An 18,176-nucleotide genomic window follows, 5' to 3' on the forward strand; every position below is an offset into this window, starting at 1 on the left:
TTTCTGGTCTGGTTTTGTTTTCCTAGTCAAGTACTTAAATTACGGGTGTTTCATAAGTATCTTTTGGTGGATTTCATTGTTTTGTTTATTTGGCTTTAGACAATACAGACACCTTCATATTTCCTTCTGCAGCAAATCTTTTTCAAAGTCTTCATTTGACGTGGCTGATGGAGCTGGTCTGCAGATCTTGCAGACGTGTTAATTTTTGCACGGACTTTAGCTTCGACACACAAAACTTACGGCCTCTTTGAGGAACCAATTTTTCAAGCTAAGAGAATAAATGAAAGTGTTCGCTCATCTCTCGAAAACTATTTATGTACTTGGTATCCGGAATGTGACATTGGTTTTACACGTTGGTAGGTTTTCGTCCTAAATTTCTGGGAAGTTACTTCCTCATCTAACGTTTTATTTTCCTGACTTATTCGTCTTTGATATGCTACAGAAAACCTCTCTCGCCCAGTGACTGTTTTCTCTCTCTCTCTCTTAAGATAATTTAGGAACGGAAGCCTTGACTTTTGACGGTCCTTTTAGTTTTATTCTCCTCCCCTCTATACACTCACAGCCGAGGCCGCCGGCATCTGGGCTGAAAGAACCCGTGGCGGGCGAGGAGACGAGGGTGTCATGTTGGCGACAGGCTCCTGCTGGCGGCCGGCGAGCCCGCCAGGTTAACGGGGGCGCCGGGGTCAGCACCCTCGAAGTTGGGGGCCTCGGGCGGGGCCGCGCGGGAGCCACGACGGCCGCTCAACCAGAGCATCCCGCAGTCCCGTTCCCTCCAGAGGGGAAGAATGGCCGAATCTGGTACGATCCCACGGAGATCTTGCTCTTCCCAGTGCAGTCTCCGCTACTGAGCGCGGGACCAACGCAGGCGATGCCGGGCGGCCGACAGGGAAAGCCCAGACCTGGGGCAGAGAAGGAATGAGGGGCCGCGAGCCGGGGGGATTTCCTCCCGCTCTTCCCTCTCCAACGGGAGCGGAAAATGTGATTTGCTGTGCATTCCAGGCGCAGTTCCCTGGGGTGACCTCTCCCAGCCGGCCCGGGCGGGGGGAGCAGACAAAGAGGCGAGGCGGGCGGAGAGGGGACCCCGCGGGGAAGCAGGAGGGGTGCGGGGGGCGGGGGCAGTACCGGGAAAGGGGGCGGATAGCGGGTCTGGCGGCGGCGGCGGCGCCTGGCCAATGGAGAGGCGCGGCCCAGGGCGCCGCGCTCCCCCGCCGGCATTTAAACGGGAGACGGCGCGATGCCTGGCACTCGGTGCGCCTTCCGCGGACCGGGCGACCCAGTGCACGGCCGCTGCGTCACTCTCGGTCTCGCTGACCCCGCGCCGAGCCCCGGCGGCTCTGGCCGCGGCCGCACTCAGCGCCACGCGTCGAAAGCGCAGGCCCCGAGGACCCGTCGCACTGACAGGTGAGCGCGGACGCACCCGGCAGGGGTGTGAGTGGGGTGGGGGGGAAGAGGGCCGCAAACCAACCGCAGGACCCGCTCAGTTCCACGCGCGGCAGCCCTCCGTGCGCGCAGGCCCGGCTGCGCTGTTCGCGGGGGTGAATCGTGAAGAACCATCGCGGGGTCCTTCCTGCTGAGGCCGCGGACACCGTGACCTCGCTGCTCTGGGTCTGCAGGGAAACGTAGGAAAAAAGATTGTCAGGAGCGGGCAGGATGACCCCCACATCCCGTTTCCACCTCCCGGAGGCCCCCGAACACCCTCCTGGTGCTGGTGGCAGCAGCGCCTGGCAGACGCGCCCGCTTAGCGAGGGCGCGAAGTCCAGGCCGCCGGAGCGCAGGAGCATCGGGACCTGCGAGTCCGCCGCTGACTGCGCGGCGAGTTGCCTTGAGAGGGTCCCGTGTGCTTGAGGCGCCGCGCTGGGTCTGGGGGCGTCTTGGGGCGCTCATTGGAGTCCGCGGGTTGGAGCATCCGGAGAATCCATGGTGTGTGCATTTGCCCATCTCCGAGGTGAGATGGAGACTGGCAAGGGCAGAGCCGCTGTGTTCAGCCACAGCGGAAAACCGAACGGTGGGTAACCCGACAGCAGGGGTGCGGCGCGCGGCCGTGGCCGCGGGGTCCAGCGAACCCGCAGTGCTCACAAGGCACACACCACATGCGCTCGCGGACTGGCCACGCACTCGCGGGCGCTCGCTTCTGTACTCCAGCCTCTTCCCGGCCCCGCGCACGCCCGGGCTGAATGGTAGACGTTCTGGCGCCGGGCAGCGGCCACCGGATGGTTCCCACTTCCGCGCGCACCCCTTAAACTGTATTCTAGAGGCCCCAGCCTCGCGTCGCTGCGCCTCACTAGCTCCTGAGGACTAGGGACCGGCGGCTGAGGCGGGTTGGCGGCTGCAACGAGCTGGGCGTCTTTCGTTCTCTCTCGCTGCCCGGCTGGCTCCGCTGGCCCCTCCACAGCTTGCGGAGCAAGGCCATAGTAGGGGAGTGGGAAGTACATTGGGGCTGTCACCTCCTTGCTGGCCGGAGTTATTTGTAGACTACAGGCTCCGGAAGAAGAGACGCGCCACCGCCGTCGCTTGGCATTGCCTTCAGATCTCAGCTCCTCCTTGGGGGCGCCCCAGCTTGGCATTTATTTGCCTGCGCCAGGCTCTGGCGACGGTCCCCGGGCCAGGCGGGGAGGGACGGACGGCAGGTGACCAGCCTCTGCTGTGAAGAAATTCCTGCGCGCCCGGAGCTGTCCCTAATGCGCTCCCGGGTCGAACCCGTCTATTGCCTTCCCCTCCTCGACTGACTCCGAATCTCAGCTCTTATAGACAGAAATACAGCCTCAGCGTTAGGGGTTAAAATCTCCTCTTGAACGGTCCGAGGGCAGAGAGGTGACCACCGATAGGTAATTGGATCTCCTGCTGGAAAGAGCAAATCTGAGCGGTGTGCGCGTCTGTTTATGTTCCCCTTCGAGATGGTGCCAGGACATGAACTGATTAAAACAATCTATTGTGTTAAGTGGGTCACTAGGGTTTTAAGCTGTCCCAGGGACCCCAGAGTAGTGGCTTCCTTCTGGCTGTACACACAAGTTAAATAAATAGCGTAGAAGAGGTTAAGATAACCCCATTCTAGGGTGAGGAGTCCTCTTTCATCCCTAGGGCTTCCCCCTCCCCTTTTCTCTTTTTTTGGAAGGAGGGGGAGCATGAGAGTCTTGAGGGGGGATGTACTTTTCAAAGCAAGGAGGGAAAGATCTTAAGAAAACTATATATTCTCACTGCCCCCCAAGCCAAGTCTACAACAGTAGGTGATTTGATTACTATCTCTGGATAAATGGCACTGTCAAATTGTTAATGTTAACTATTTAAGGGATTTTTAGCAGGGTACTGGCAGTATGTGTGCGTGTGTGTGTGTGTCTGTGTGTGTGTGTTTAACCTCCAGGTCATTGTAGGAATTAGAGTCTTTTGTAAACTTTGTAATTTCACAGGTTTCCTATTTTCTTAAAAGTTCATTTTTAGTGAAATGTTTTGGTAACCCACGCTCTGCAGGAAATCCAGGTTGGCTAATGCGGTCTTTATGTGAGTAGTTACACAGGGAAGAATAAAAACCTATGATGTCCCACATCTCTGAATGAGGGCTGCCTACCTTGTCTTTGAAACTAAGTCGAAGATGCCTTCAGTCTTAATGGTCAAGTATTAAAAGTGATAAAATGCGGAGAAATTTCATGCCACAGACACCTCCCCCAAGAACTGCTTGTTGACAGCAAAGCTGTGGAGCATGTTCCACACGAGAGAGAGTAAAGGACAGCCAGGAAATATAAACCTTTTATGTAAAGGAAAGGCAGGTGGGGGACAGTGGTTAGGGGAGGTGACTGCAGCCTCTAACCAAAAGGCAACCATCAGGCAAGTGCTACCAGCCCGTGTCTTAGATCTGCAAGGAATTTTCTTTAGTTTTAACATATGCTCTTAGAAATTCAGAGTACAACAGGAACTCCTGGGACAAGATAAATCTTTTTATTCACATGTGAACATGAAGATACAAAATAATTATTTTATTTATAGCACTCTTCAAATTGTATTGCATTAGAAAACATATCCATTGACCCACTGTTAAGGACAGCACTGGGTGTCAACAGGACAGTGGTTAAGGACCTGTGTTTGGGACTAGATAGAATTGGGTTTAAACCGCTGGCTGGGCCGGGCGCAGTGGCTCACACCGGTAATCCCAGCACTTTGGGAGGCCAAGGAGGACGGATCACCTGAGGTCAGGAGTTCGAGACCAGCCTGACCAATATGGAAAAATCCCGTCTCTACTAAAAATACGAAATTAGCCAGGCATGGTGGTGCATGCCTGTAATCCCAGCTACTTGGGAGGCTGAGGCAGGAGAATTGCTTGAACCCGGGAGGCGGAGGTTGTGGTGAGCCCAGATAGCGCCATTGCATTCCAGCCTGGGCAACACGAGTGAAAACTCCGTCAAAAAAAAAAAAAAAAAAAAAAAAAACAAACAACAAAAAAACGCTGGCTCTCCCACTTATGAGCTGTGTGACCTTGGACAAATTTCTAACTTTTCTGAGTGTAGATTCCCTGATTGGTAAAAGGAAGATGATATTATCTACCTCATATTTTGTTATGAAAAAGAAATGATAAAATTGGGTCAGAATTCAGCATAATGCCTGGCACAGTAAGGACTTCAAAATAAAAGGTAACTCTTATTATTAGTAATGGTGTTAGGAAAAGTGGTAATGTTATACAGAACCAGGATATATCACAGGGTAGTTCTGAAATTAAATCCTGAATCCTGGCCGGCTGAAGTGGCTCACGTTTGTAATCCTAGCACTTTCGGAGACTGAGGCAGGCGGATCACGAGGTCAGGAGTTTGAGACCAGACTGGCCAACACAGTGAAACCCCATCTCTACTAAAAATACAAAAATTAGCTGGGTATGGTGGCAGGTGCCTGTAATCTCAGCTACTTGGGGGGCTGAGGCAGGAGAATCACTTGAGCCCAGGAGGCGGAGGTTGCACTCCAGCCAGTGCACTCCAGCCTGGGTGACATCTCTTAAAAAAAAAATCCTGAATCCCACACTACGCAGTGACTAACACATCTTTCACTACAGAACAGAACCTGTAACTTGGCCGTCTCTCAGCAGTGCTGCTCAGTGAACGTTTAATATTTATTACTTTCTAACTCGTTTCTTGTTGACCTCAAGAATTGTGTATAGTCATTAACTTTCCTAAGAAAATCTTTGACAAACATAGAGCTCCTGAGATATTTCACAACCAGGTGGTCTCCTCCCTGCCCTGTGCGATGTTGGACCCCAGCCTAATTTAGCCGAGCTGGTCTTCAGACTTGAGAGGCTGTTTAGGGTTCTTACAACACAAAGGGGATGAGACTTTATCCTCTACCTGTGTGCCAACAAGGGATTCTTATCTCCTTGGTGCAACTTGTCTGAAAAACAAAGTCAACACGATTATCTTTTTAAAAGTTGAAGATCAAATTAAAAATAAGCTATAGTTTTCCCAAAGATTTAGACCTGAGAAAAAGGAACAGATCCTTCTAAAACCTGGCCTCCACTTACAGCATTTGTAGTCACTTCCACTATTTCTTATGCTGAGAGAATAATTTGATGTCATGCCTATTGAATGTCTTTCTAAAGCTTGATTCATCAGGAGGAACTGACCAGAAGTCCATGCACAGACATTTGGCTTTCACTGTAATTCCTACTCAAAACTCCCTTTCACTGATTATGAGCAGGTTGCTTAGCTAAAATGAGAAATACAGCAAGAAGAGTGATGGAAAGAGCTGGCTTAAACTTTCCCAAAGACATCATGAACGCTGGGAACAGGTCATACATATGCCATTTTTATTTCTCAGTCCTCAGAATTAGAATATTGTGTTCCTAGAGGCTTTGTGAAAATTGGAATACATTGCCAAGACCTGCACAGGATAGAGGTGGTTAATATGGCTTATCTTGCTTGTAGATGTTTACTCTTGATCCCTAAGGGAAACTGGAAGGAAAGCATGCTGTAAAGAGGACCTGCTTTGAGAGTATGTGTCCTCTGGGACAAGTGGAATGATAGAGAGGATAGAGGCAAAGAGAAAAAAAGGTGGAGATGGGGTGAGACTTGCTGGTGGACAGTTGCAGAGAAAACTCATGATGAGAATAACATCACATTTCTTGAAGAAGCTGAACCGCATTGATGGGAAGTTGAGGCAGAGTTTGAAAAGAAGATATACTGTCTGCAAAAAAGAATCAACGGAGATGTTAGGTATCTTGATGCACCCTGAGTCTATGAGATGCAGCTTAATTTAATTTAATGATATGAGTAGGCCATTTCATAAGTGGTGGAAATTACCATAAAGTGTTTGCAGCTAATGATGGCGCATGAATGATGTCATAGGAACCTAAGTCTGGATGAGCTATGGATTGAATTTTTACTATGAAACACCCTTCTACATGTTGCTGTGGAGAAGAATTGTCCTCAAGAAATGTACATCTTCTGCATTTCCTCTACATCTCTGATATTTACAAAGTGCACATTATTTGGTGATACTACAACTGGGATTTCAAGTGCACATCATTCCTATTTCCTTCACTGAAGAATCAAGAGCAGTCTGGGGGTGGGGAGAGCTTGAGTGATTGACAAGGATGTGGCAGAGCCCTGGTTCCACTATGAATTATAGTTCTTACTCTGCTTACTGTCACTCATGTAGAGCAGCTAGTGTGCCTCAGAGCACTGCTGTTCTCTGAGAAGCTGAGGTCTTGATTGACATTCTTGAAGTAGGTGTTTACTTCTCTCTGAATAAACAAAGGATGACAACTCAGACATCTTACAATAAGTACTAAAGATTTTTGAAGAATAGGCTTTTAAAAAATGAAAAAACATTTCACTTTCCATAGCTAATAAATCTTATTTTGAGGAAAATGTACTTTTCTTTAAAGAAAAAAAAAAAAAAAGCCTGTCTGTCACTCTAGACCCTTTGGCTTAGAAGGTAGACACACTCCCGTAGAAACAGAAAGTCTGTCCAAATTAAAACTGAAAACCACAGTTGACTAATTTTGAGTTTATAGCTCTGCTGTTGGCTTCTGCCATAGTATTAATTTCAGTGGCTTCAATTAGAAAATGAAACCCATAGCATTCCATATGAGAACAGGTAAAAAGTCAGGGACATTTGGAGTTTTCCAAGAAAAAGAAAGACAAGTCTTAGGAAGCTCTCTAGGATGGAAGGAATTTGCCACACTGAGAGTCAGACATCCAAAGGATAGCAATTGGCTCTTCTGCTCATGGGCACTGGTGAAGGCATTTTAAAATGCGAAGAACGGTAACTCTGTAAATCAATGATGTTCTTCATAATCATGCATTTACCAAATTTTTATAAGCACCTGCCTTGTGCCAGGCACTGAGGGTAAAGTGATGAATAAGCCCTCATCAACTCTCAGACTAGATATTTACTCAATAACAGATGTGAAAATGCCAAGAAGGAAAAGTTGAGTATAAAGAAAGCGTTAAGTTGGTTCAGAGAAATAAAATTGCATTTTTCGGATAAATGTTTATGGAATCGGCCTTATGAGGTAAACCTGTCCTATGCAGTCAACATACATTCCTAGTTAGTCTCAGATTGGCCTCTGTGATGACAAACTCAGAGGGTCCTGGTCTAGGAGGGGTGAATTTTTCTGGAGGCCATTTTCAGGAGGTATGGAGGAAGATTGGGGCATAGGCCTGGGGCCATCTCATGTACTCCTCCTCTGAAATGGGGAGCAACTGAATTGTGTTATATTTTATTTTAGATCTTTGTCCAAATTGAATACCAGAAATTCGTGAAACCTTCTCAAATTCACAATATATTTTGAGACCAGGAGAAGGCTCCTTGAGGAATTGCCACACTGTCTTATCCTAGTCTCTGGAAAAATTCAGTCCTGTATTATAACTGGACTTTTCTCATAAGTACTTTTTTTTTCTTTTTCTTTTTATCATACTTTAAGTTCTGGGATACATGTGCAGAACGTGCAGGTTTGTTACATAGGTATACACATGCCATGGTGGTTTGCTGCATCCATCAACCCATCATCTACATTAGGTATTTCTCCTAATGCTACCCCTTCCCTAGCCCCCCACCCCCCGACAGGCCCCAGTGTTTGATGTTCCCGTCCCTGTGTCCATGTGTTCTCATTGTTCAACTCCTACTTATGAGTGAGAGCATGCGGTGTTTGGTTTTCTGTTCCTGTGTTAGTTTGCTGAGAATGATGGTTTTTGGCTTCATCCATGTCCCTGCAAAGGACATGAACTCATCCTTTTTATGGCTGCATAGTATTCCATGGTGTATATGTGCCACATTTTCTTAATTCAGTCTATCATTGATGAGCACTTGGGTTGGCTCCAAGTCTTTGCTATTGTGAATAGTACTGCAATAAACATGTGTGCATGTGTCTTTATATTAGAATGATTTATAATCCTTTAGGTCTATACCCAGTAATAGGATTGCTGGGTCAAATGGTATTTCTGGTTCTAGATCCTTGAGGAATTGCTACACTGTCTTCCACAATGGTTGAACTAATTTACACTCCCACCAACAGTGTAAAAGCGTTCCTGTTTCTCCACATCCTGTCCAACATCTGTTGTTTCCTGACTTTTTAATGATCGCCATTCTAACTGGCGTGAAATGGTATCTCATTGTGGTTTTGATTTGCATTTCTCTAATGGACCACCGATGATGAGCTTTTTTTCATATGTTTGCTGGCCCCATAAATGTCTTCTTTTGAGAAGTGTCTGTTCATATCCTTTGCCCACTTTTTGATAGGGTTGTTTGTTTTCTCCTTGTAAATTTGTTTGAGTTCCTGGTAGATTCTGGATATTAGCCCTTTGTCAGATGGATAGATTGCAAAAATTTTCTCCCATTTTGTAGGTTGCCTGTTCACTCTGATGGTAATTTCTTTTGCCATGCAGAAGCTCTTTAGTTTAATTAGATCCAATTTGTCAGTTTTGGCTTTTGTTGCCATTGCTTTTGGTGTTTTAGTCATGAAGTCTTTGCCCATGCCTGTGTCCTGAATGGTATTGCCCAGGTTTTCTTCTAGGATTTTTATGGTTTTAGGTCTTAACATTTAAGTCTTTAATCCATCTTGAATTAATTTTTGTATAAGGTGTAAGGAAAGGGTCCAGTTTCAGTTTTCTACTTATAGCTAGCCAGTTTTCCCAACACTATTTATTAAATAGGGAATCCTTTCCCCATTGCTTGTTTTTGTCAGGTTTGTCAAAGATCAGACGGTTGTAGATGTGTGGTGTTATTTCTGAGGCCTCTGTTCTGTTCCATTGGTCTATATATTTGCTTTGGTACCAGTACCATGCTGCTTTGGTTACTGTAGCCTTGTCGTACAGTTTGAAGTCAGGTAGCATTATGCCTCCAGCTTTGTTCTTTTTGCTTAGGATTGTCTTGGCTATACGGGCTCTTTTTTGATTCTATATGAAATTTAGTTTTTTCATAGACATCTATAGAACTCTCCACCCCAAATCAACAGAATATACATTCTTCTCAGCACCACATCACACTTATTCTAAAATTGACCACATAATTAGAAGTAAAACGCTCCTCAGCAAATGCAAAAAACAGAAATCCTAACAGTCTCTCAGACCACGTGCAATCAAATTAGAACTCAGGATTAAGAAACTTACTGAAAACCACACAACTACATGGAAACTGAACAACCTGCTCCTGAATGACTACTGGGTAAATAACACAATTAAGGCAGAAATAAATAAGTTCTTTGAAACAAATGAGAACAGAGACACAAGATACCAGAATCTCTGGGACACAGCTAAAGCAGTGTTTAGAGGGAAATTTCTAGCACTAAATGCCCACAGGAGAAAGCGGGAAAGATCTAAAATCGACACCCTAACATCACAATTAAAAGAACTAGAGAAACAAGAGCAAACAAATTCAAAAGCTAGCAGAAGACAAGAAATAACTAAGATCAGAGCAGAACTGAAGGAGATAGAGACACAAAAAACCCTTCAAAAAATCAATGAATCCAGGAACGGTTTTTTTTTTTTTTGAAAAGATTAACAAAATAGACCACTAGCCAAACTAATAAAGAAGAAAAGAGAGAAGAATCAAATAGACACAATAAAAAAATGATCAAGGGGGTATCACCACTGATCCCACAGAAATACAAACTACCATCAGAGAATACTATAAACACCTCTACCCAAGTAAACTAGAAAATCGAGAAGAAATGGATACATTCCTGGACGCATACACCCTCCCCAGACTAAACCAGGAAGAAGTTGAATCCTGAATAGACCAATAGCAAGTTCTGAAATTGAGGCAGTAATTAGTAGCCTACCAACCAAAAAAAGCCCAAGACCAGATGGATTCACAGCCGAAGTCTACCAGAGGTACAAAGAGGAGCTGGTACCATTCCTTCTGAAACTGTTCCAAACAATAGAAAAAGGACTCCTCCCCAACTCATTTTATGAGGCCAGCATCATCCTGATACCAAAACCTGGCAGAGACACAACATAAAAAAGGAAATTCAGGCCAATATCCCTGATGAACATCGATGTGAAAATCCTCAATAAAATACTGGCTAATAGAATCCAGCAGCACATCAAAAAGCTTACCCGCCACGATCAAGTTGGCTTCAACCCTGGGATGCAAGGCTGGTTCAACATACGCAAATCAATAAACGTAATCAATCACATAAACAGAACCAACGACAAAAACCACATGATTATCTCAATAGATGCAGAAAAGGCCTTCGATAAAATTCAACACCCCTTCATGCTAAAAACTCTCAATAAACTAGGTATTGATGAAACATATCTCAAATAATAAGAGTTATTTATGACAAACCCACAGCCAGTATCATACTGAATGGGCAAAAGCTGGAAGCATTCCCTTTGAAAACCTCCACAAGGATGCCTTCTCTCACCACTCTTATTCAACATACTATTGGAAGTTCTGGCCAGGGCAATCAGGCAAGACAGATAAGTAAAGGGTATTAAAATAGGAAGAGAGGAAGTCAAATTATCTCTGTTTGCAGATGACATGATTGTATATTTAGAAAACCCCATCATCTCAGCCCAAAATCTCCTTAAGCTGGTAAGCAACTTCAGCAAAGTCTCAGGATACAAAATCAATGTGCAAAAATCACAAGCATTCCTATACACCAATAACAGACAAACAGCCAAATCATGAGTGAACTCCCATTCACAAGTGCTACAAAGAGAATAAAATACCTAGGAATCCAACTTACAAGGGATGTGAAGGACCTCTTCAAGGAGAATTGCAAACCACTGCTCAAGGTAATAAGAGAGGACAAAAACAAATGGAAAAACATTCCATGCTCATGGATAGGAAGAATCAATATTGTGAAAATGGCTATATTGCCCAAAGTAATTTATAGATTCAATGCCATCCCCATCAAGCTACCATTGACTTCTTTCACAGAATTAGAAAAAACTACTTTAAATTTCATATGGAACCAAAAAAAGAGCCCATATAATCAAGACAATCCTAAGCAAAAAGAACAAAGCTGGAAGCATCATGCTACCTAACTTCAAACTATACTACAAGGCTACAGTAACAAAAACAGCATAGTATAGTATAAGTGCTTTTTTTAAAAAGACAAAGTAATTTTTTTGTTGTTGGGGTAAAACAAAAGCTCTGTATAAAGAGCAGGGATGTTGTAACATAAACTGACCAAAGGTGGAAAACCTACAGTTGGAGCAGAAGCTGAATGTCACATTATCAGCTCCAAACTTATACTGGTCTAAAAGTACTAGGTTAATGTTGGAAAGATGGTGCCATTTAAAGATATCTTAAATTCAATATTTAATTATTTTAATTTGACATTATCCTAGGGTTGAATGGTGTTTACTTACCATGTGCTGTTCATTAGAAAATCTAGATCCTCACTGCCTTTGTGCAAGGTAATTGCTCTAATAATACCAACTTGTCCAGTTTTGGTGGGAGAAATAATAAGGTTACTGTTAAGTTGCACTTAGTGGTTATTATGTGTAATACTGGTATTCCAAAGAGAGAAGGAAAATGGGTGCTTACACAGCTGTGTTCTTGGTTCAGAAAACCATAAGAGTGGGACAGGAGAACCTTCAGGATTCAGGTCCGATTGTTGTGATGGCCGCAGGAGGGAGGCTGTGAATTTGAAACTGCATCCATTGAAAAGAAAGTCCCTCCACCTTTTAATAATTCTCTCCATGCCCCATGGCAGCAAGTGCTTATAGGCCTTGCTACTCAAAGCTAAATAAAAAGGCAGACCTGTTGAATCAGAATCTGCGTCTTAACAGTATCCCCAGATAATTGTCTGCACTTTCAAGTGTAAGAAGCACTGTCCCAGGAGGAGAATCTTTTTAGTCTGAGGCTTCTCTCTTGCACTCTCCTTTTTAAAAATATGCTACTCCTTCTCCACCTCCCCCTGTTCTTCGGCCTTTTCTGTCTGCCTTTACTACCTCCCCTGAACGCACAACTTGTAGAAGAGTTGCCCTTTCTCTGAATTGGATTCTTCACTTCATTCATTCTTTTCTCTGTCTATGGTTTCCTATTTTTTGTTGGTTTTCCCTCACCTCACCTCCTTGTTATTTTTTGCCGTCGTTCACATGTCACTGCCCTTTCAGACCCATATCTAGCTTCAGACCTATCCACAGTAAGTCATTGCCACTAATTTATTCAACATGCCCATGCCATTTATTAATGTAAATATTTGCACATACTTGTTCTATCATGCCCATTTTTCTACCTTTTAAAATGTATATACACAGACACATGTGAGTGACATATTTCACTATTTAAAAGGTAGAAAAATGTATATCGTGGTACAAAGAATGATACATTGAGTATCTGTGCCCAGTTTCAAGATGAGAATAAGTGAGAGGTGAAGCCTCATGAGTCACGTCACCTACACGCTACTGTCTTTCATTCCATCTGCAGTACTGCCACATGTTTGGTTAGTTCTCCAATTGCTCTCACATTGACATCGAGTTGGATCTGAACAACCTACCTGGGGAGACGAAGTATTGGTATCTTTGCTTTAATGGAGTCATTTATTGAGAGACAAAGTGACATCCTTAAGATCAGATAGCAAGTTACTGCACCAAGATCTCGACCTTTCCTGTTTTGTTGTTTTCCACCTTTCCTGTTTTGTTGTTTTTGCTCTGTCAGATGCCTTCTGGTCTCCATGAATCTCTCCTTCCACATATGATAAAAATGCAAAGTCTCATGAGCATTCACAGCTCAGGAAGCCTCAGGCTAGTTGGGGAGAAAGGACTGGACGTTTCTGGAGGAATGAAGTCCTCTGGGCAGAGAGGTTAATTCATCTTGCTGTAAAACAAAATAGAAAATAAGTGCCTCTCAAAAGGTGCAAAGGTCATATGGCATTAACATAGTAGGAGCTTACTAAATATTAGCAAACACAAGAATGAATATAGTTAAGTGAACGTAATACAAAGTCAAATGTGATTGGTGCCAGAGGCCAGGAAGAAGTTCCTGTGAGAATATGTGCAGAGAAGAGCCAGGCCCTGGCTGAGTTTAAACCTTGACTTAGTCACTGTGGGACTCTTGGGGATAATAGTACCTAATTCATACAGGTACTGTGAGAAGTAAATGGAATGTTTTACGTAAGTGTTTAACAAGTGCGTTTAAATGCTAGGTGCTATTATTAATTTTTAAATTAACTTTGCCGTGTTTTGTGTCTTCCCCTCTCTGTGCTTCCTTCCTTTAGTATGAGCCGCACAGCCTACACGGTGGGAGCCCTGCTTCTCCTCTTGGGGACCCTGCTGCCGGCTGCTGAAGGGAAAAAGAAAGGGTCCCAAGGTGCCATCCCCCCGCCAGACAAGGCCCAGCACAACGACTCAGAGCAGACTCAGTCGCCCCAGCAGCCTGGCTCCAGGAACCGGGGGCGGGGCCAAGGGCGGGGCACTGCCATGCCCGGGGAGGAGGTGCTGGAGTCCAGCCAAGAGGCCCTGCATGTGACGGAGCGCAAATACCTGAAGCGAGACTGGTGCAAAACCCAGCCGCTTAAGCAGACCATCCACGAGGAAGGCTGCAACAGTCGCACCATCATCAACCGCTTCTGTTACGGCCAGTGCAACTCCTTCTACATCCCCAGGCACATCCGGAAGGAGGAAGGTTCCTTTCAGTCCTGCTCCTTCTGCAAGCCCAAGAAATTCACTACCATGATGGTCACACTCAACTGCCCTGAACTACAGCCACCTACCAAGAAGAAGAGAGTCACACGTGTGAAGCAGTGTCGTTGCATATCCATCGATTTGGATTAAGCCAAATCCAGGTGCACCCAGCCTGTCCTAGGAATGCAGCCCCAGGAAGTCCCAGACCTAAAACAACCAGATTCTTACTTGGCTTAAACCTAGAGGCCAGAAGAACCCCCAGCTGCCTCCTGGCAGGAGCCTGCTTGTGCGTAGTTCGTGTGCATGAGTGTGGATGGGTGCCTGTGGGTGTTTTTAAGCACCAGAGGAAACACAGTCTCTGCTAGAGAGCACTCCCTATTTTGTAAACATATCTGCTTTAATGGGGATGTACCAGCAACCCACCTCACCCCGGCTCACATCTAAAGGGGCGGGGCCGTGGTCTGGTTCTGCCTTTGTGTTTTTGTGCCCTCCTGGGGACCAGAATCTCCCTTCGGAATGAATGTTCATGGAAGAGGCTCCTCTGAGGGCAAGAGACCTGTTTTAGTGCTGCATTCGACATGGAAAAGTCCTTTTAACCCGTGCTCGCATCCTCCTTTCCTCCTCCTCCTCACAGTCCATCTCTTCTTAAGTTGTCAGTGACTATGTCAGTCTAATCTCTTGTTTGCCAAGGTTTCTAAATTAATTCACTTAAGCATGATGCAAATGTTTTTCATTTCGTGAAGACCCTCCAGACTCCGGGAGAGGCTGGTGTGGGCAAGGACAAGCAGGATAGTGGAGTGAGAAAGGGAGGGTGGAGGGTGAGGCCAAATCGGGCCCAGCAAAAGTCAGTAGGGACATTGCAGAAGCTTGAAAGGCCAATACCAGAACACAGTGAGGCTGATGCTTCTGAGAAAGTCTTTTCCTAGTATTTAACAGAACCCAAGTGAACAGAGGAGAAATGAGATTGCCAGAAAGTGATTAGCTTTGGCTGTCGCTGCGATCTGCTCAAACCTAACACCAAACTGAAAACATAAATATTGACCACTCCTATGTTCAGACCCAAGCAAGTTAGCTAAACCAAACCAACCCCTTTGCTTTGTCCCTCAGGTGGAAAAGGGAGGTAGTTTAGAGCTCTCTGCATAGGGGTGGGAATTAAACAAAAACCTCAGAGGCTGAAATTCCTAATACCTTTCCTTTTTCGTGGTTATAGTCAGCTCATTGCCAGTTCACTCTTTCCCATAATGCTTCTGAGATCCACTAACTTGATTGATAAAGATTCTGCCTCTGCTGAGTGTACCTGACTGTAGTCTTAAGATGAGAGAGTTTAGGGACTACTCTGTTTTAGCAAGAGGTATTTTGTGGGTCTTTTTGTTTAACGATTGTCAGGAGATTGGGCTAAAGAGAAGAAGAGGAGAGTAAGGAAATAAAAGGAAATTGCCTCTGGCTAGAGAGTAGTTAGGTGTTAATACCTGGTAGAGATATAAGGGATATGACCTCCCTTTCTTTATGTGCTCACTGAGGATCTGAGGGGACCCTGTTAGGAGAGCACAGCATCATGGTGTATTAGCTGTTCATCTGCTACTGGTTGGATGGACGTAACATTGTAACTATTCAGTATCTACTGGTAGGCACTGTCCTCTGATTAAACTTGGCCTACTGGCAATGGCTACTTAGGATTTATCTAAGGGCCAAAGTGCAGGGTGGGTGAACCTTATTGTACTTCGGATTTGGTTAACCTGTTTTCTTCAAGCCTGAGGTTTTATGTACAAACTCCCTGAATACTCTTTTTGCCTTGTATCTTCTCAGCCTCCTAGCCAAGTCCTATGTAATATGGAAAACAAACGCTGCAGGCTTGAGATTCAGTTGCCGATCAAGGCTCTGGCATTCAGAGAACCCTTGCAACTCGAGAAGCTGTTTTCATTTCGTTTTTGTTTTGATCCAGTGCTCTCCCATCTAACAACTAAACAGGAGCCATTTCAAGGCGGGAGATATTTTAAACACCCAAAATGTTGGGTCTAATTTTCAAACTTTTAAACTCACTACTGATGATTCTCACACTAGGCGAATTTGTCCAAACACATAGTGTGTGTGTTTTGTATACACTGTATGACCCCGCCCCAAATCTTTGTGTTGTCCACATTCTCCAACAGTAAAGCACAGAGTGGATTTAATTAAGCACACAAATGCTAAGGCAGAATTTTGAGGGTAGGAGAGAGGAAAAGGGAAAGAAGCTGAAAATGTAAAACCACACCAGAGAGGAAAAATGACATTCAGAACCAGCAAACGCTGAATTTCTCTTGTTGTTTTAACTCTGCCACAAGCATGCAATTTTATTAACAGAGATGACTTAAGTTGGCAGCAGTAATCTTCTTTTAGGAGCTTGTACCACAGTCTTGCATATAAGTGCAGATTTGGCTCAAGTAAAGAGAATTTCCTCAACACTAACTTCACTGGGATAGTCAGCAGCGTAACTACCCTAAAAGCACATCACTAGCCAAAGAGGGAAATATCTGTTCTTCTTACTGTGCCTGTATTAAGACTAGTACAAATGTGGTGTGTCTTCCAACTTTCATTGAAGATGCCATATCTGTAACATATTTTATTCGAGTCACTGATGATGTAATGATATATTTTTTCATTTATTATAGTAGAATATTTTTATGGCAAGATATTTGTGGTCTTGATCGTACCTATTAAAATAATGCCAAACACCAAATATGAATTTTATGATGTACACTTTGTGCTTGGCATTAAAAGAAAAAAAAAACACACATCCTGGAAGTCTGTAAGTTGTTTTTTGTTACTGTAGTTCTTCAAAGTTAAGAGTGTAAGTGAAAAATCTGGAGGAGAGGATAATTTCCACTGTGTGGAATGTGAATAGTTAAATGAAAAGTTATGGTTATTTAATGTAATTATTAATTCAAATCCTTTGGTCACTGTGATTTCAAGCATGTTTTCTTTTTCTCCTTTATATGACTTTCTCTGAGTTGGGCAAAGAAGAAGCTGGCACACCGTATGTTGTTAGAGTCTTTTATCCGGTTAGGGGGAAATAAAATCTTGACCCAGCTGAACGTGTGTTCCTGAGTCAGTGCCTGAATCATTATTTTTTAAATTGAATGTTCCTTAAAGGTTAACATTTCTGAAGCAATTTTAAGAAAGACTTTAAATGTTATTTTGGAAGACTTATGATGCATGTATACAAACAAATAGCAGATAATGATGAATAGTTCACACATAAAGTCCTTTTAAGGAGAAAATCTAAAATGAAAAGTGGATAAACAGAACATTTATCAGTGACCAGTTAATGCCTAAGAGTGAAAGTAGTTCTATTGATTTGTCGTTCCTCAAGATATTTAATATCAACTGCATTATGTATTATGTCTGCTTTAATCATTTAAAAACAGCAAAGAATTATATACACTATGATTGAGGTACCTTGCTGTGTAGGAGGATGAAAGGGGAGCTGATAGTCTCAAAAAACTAATTTGGCTTCAAGTTTCATGAATCTGTAACTAGAATTTAATTTTCATCCCAATAATGTTCTATATAGCCTTTGCTAAAGAGCAACTAATAAATTAAACCTATTCTTTCTGTGTGTGTGAGCGTGCGTTTGTGTTTGGTAGTGTTCCTAGGGCAGAGATGGAGCAGGGATGCGCTTATCATGGGAAGGGAGGTAGAAAAGAGAATTGGATCGCCTGTGATCTTCAGTGGAATTTATTCCTTTTGTCTAGGCCTTTCAGACCCTGCTTGATTTCCGTAGGACACTTCAGGTCATGGCAAGGGAGAGCTGGTCTGCAATTGGAAGTACCAGCCTCTTCCCTAGAGCACAACTAGGAGGAAGAACTATAGAGTGTTATAAGGGAGGCCCTGAGATGGAAGGGCCATCATACTGAAATGATAACTTCATTTCAGGGTGTTTCAGGGGAAAAGCAGGAGAAAGATTTGGGGCTCAGTAGAAGGAAAAGCTTCCTAATGATAAGGGTGATTGGCAACACCATGAGGTACCTTTAAAAGATAGTGAACTCCTGTCCTTGGAAATATTAAACCACAGGCTAGATATCATTTAATAGGGATGTGAGGTAGAGTAAGTCACTGCCCTTGGTGTGCAGTTGTGAATCTGTC

General features: G+C 44.2%; 1 protein-coding gene across 2 annotated transcripts; it reads left to right on the top strand.

The window, feature by feature from the left end:
- The first annotated feature begins 560 nt into the window (after window positions 1–560).
- GREM1 (gremlin 1, DAN family BMP antagonist) lies at window positions 561–17,645 on the top strand. 2 transcript variants are annotated; one of them, XM_063716549.1, is made up of 3 exons: window positions 561–798; window positions 11,775–11,843; window positions 13,649–17,645. In XM_063716549.1, exons 2-3 carry the CDS (start codon window positions 11,797–11,799, stop codon window positions 14,202–14,204), a joined length of 603 nt encoding a protein of 200 aa, XP_063572619.1. In that variant the 5' UTR covers window positions 561–798; window positions 11,775–11,796; the 3' UTR covers window positions 14,205–17,645. The 2 variants fall into 2 exon arrangements, with proteins under 2 accessions (XP_063572619.1, XP_002825289.5); XM_002825243.6 differs by lacking the exons at window positions 561–798; window positions 11,775–11,843 and adding an exon at window positions 1,126–1,401.
- Window positions 17,646–18,176: the final 531 nt, after the last annotated feature.

This window comes from Pongo abelii, chromosome 16 (genome assembly GCF_028885655.2).
Source record: "Pongo abelii isolate AG06213 chromosome 16, NHGRI_mPonAbe1-v2.0_pri, whole genome shotgun sequence".
Classification (NCBI taxonomy): Eukaryota; Metazoa; Chordata; class Mammalia; order Primates; family Hominidae; genus Pongo; species Pongo abelii.

Bases quoted from the DNA above. Each gene is read 5' to 3' on its own strand.
- GREM1 (XM_002825243.6), top strand. From the start codon at position 1,235: ATGCCTGGCACTCGGTGCGCCTTCCGCGGACCGGGCGACCCAGTGCAC. The intron at 1,402-13,648 runs GTGAGCGCGGAC...TCCTTCCTTTAG, and splicing joins AGGACCCGTCGCACTGACAG to TATGAGCCGCACAGCCTACA.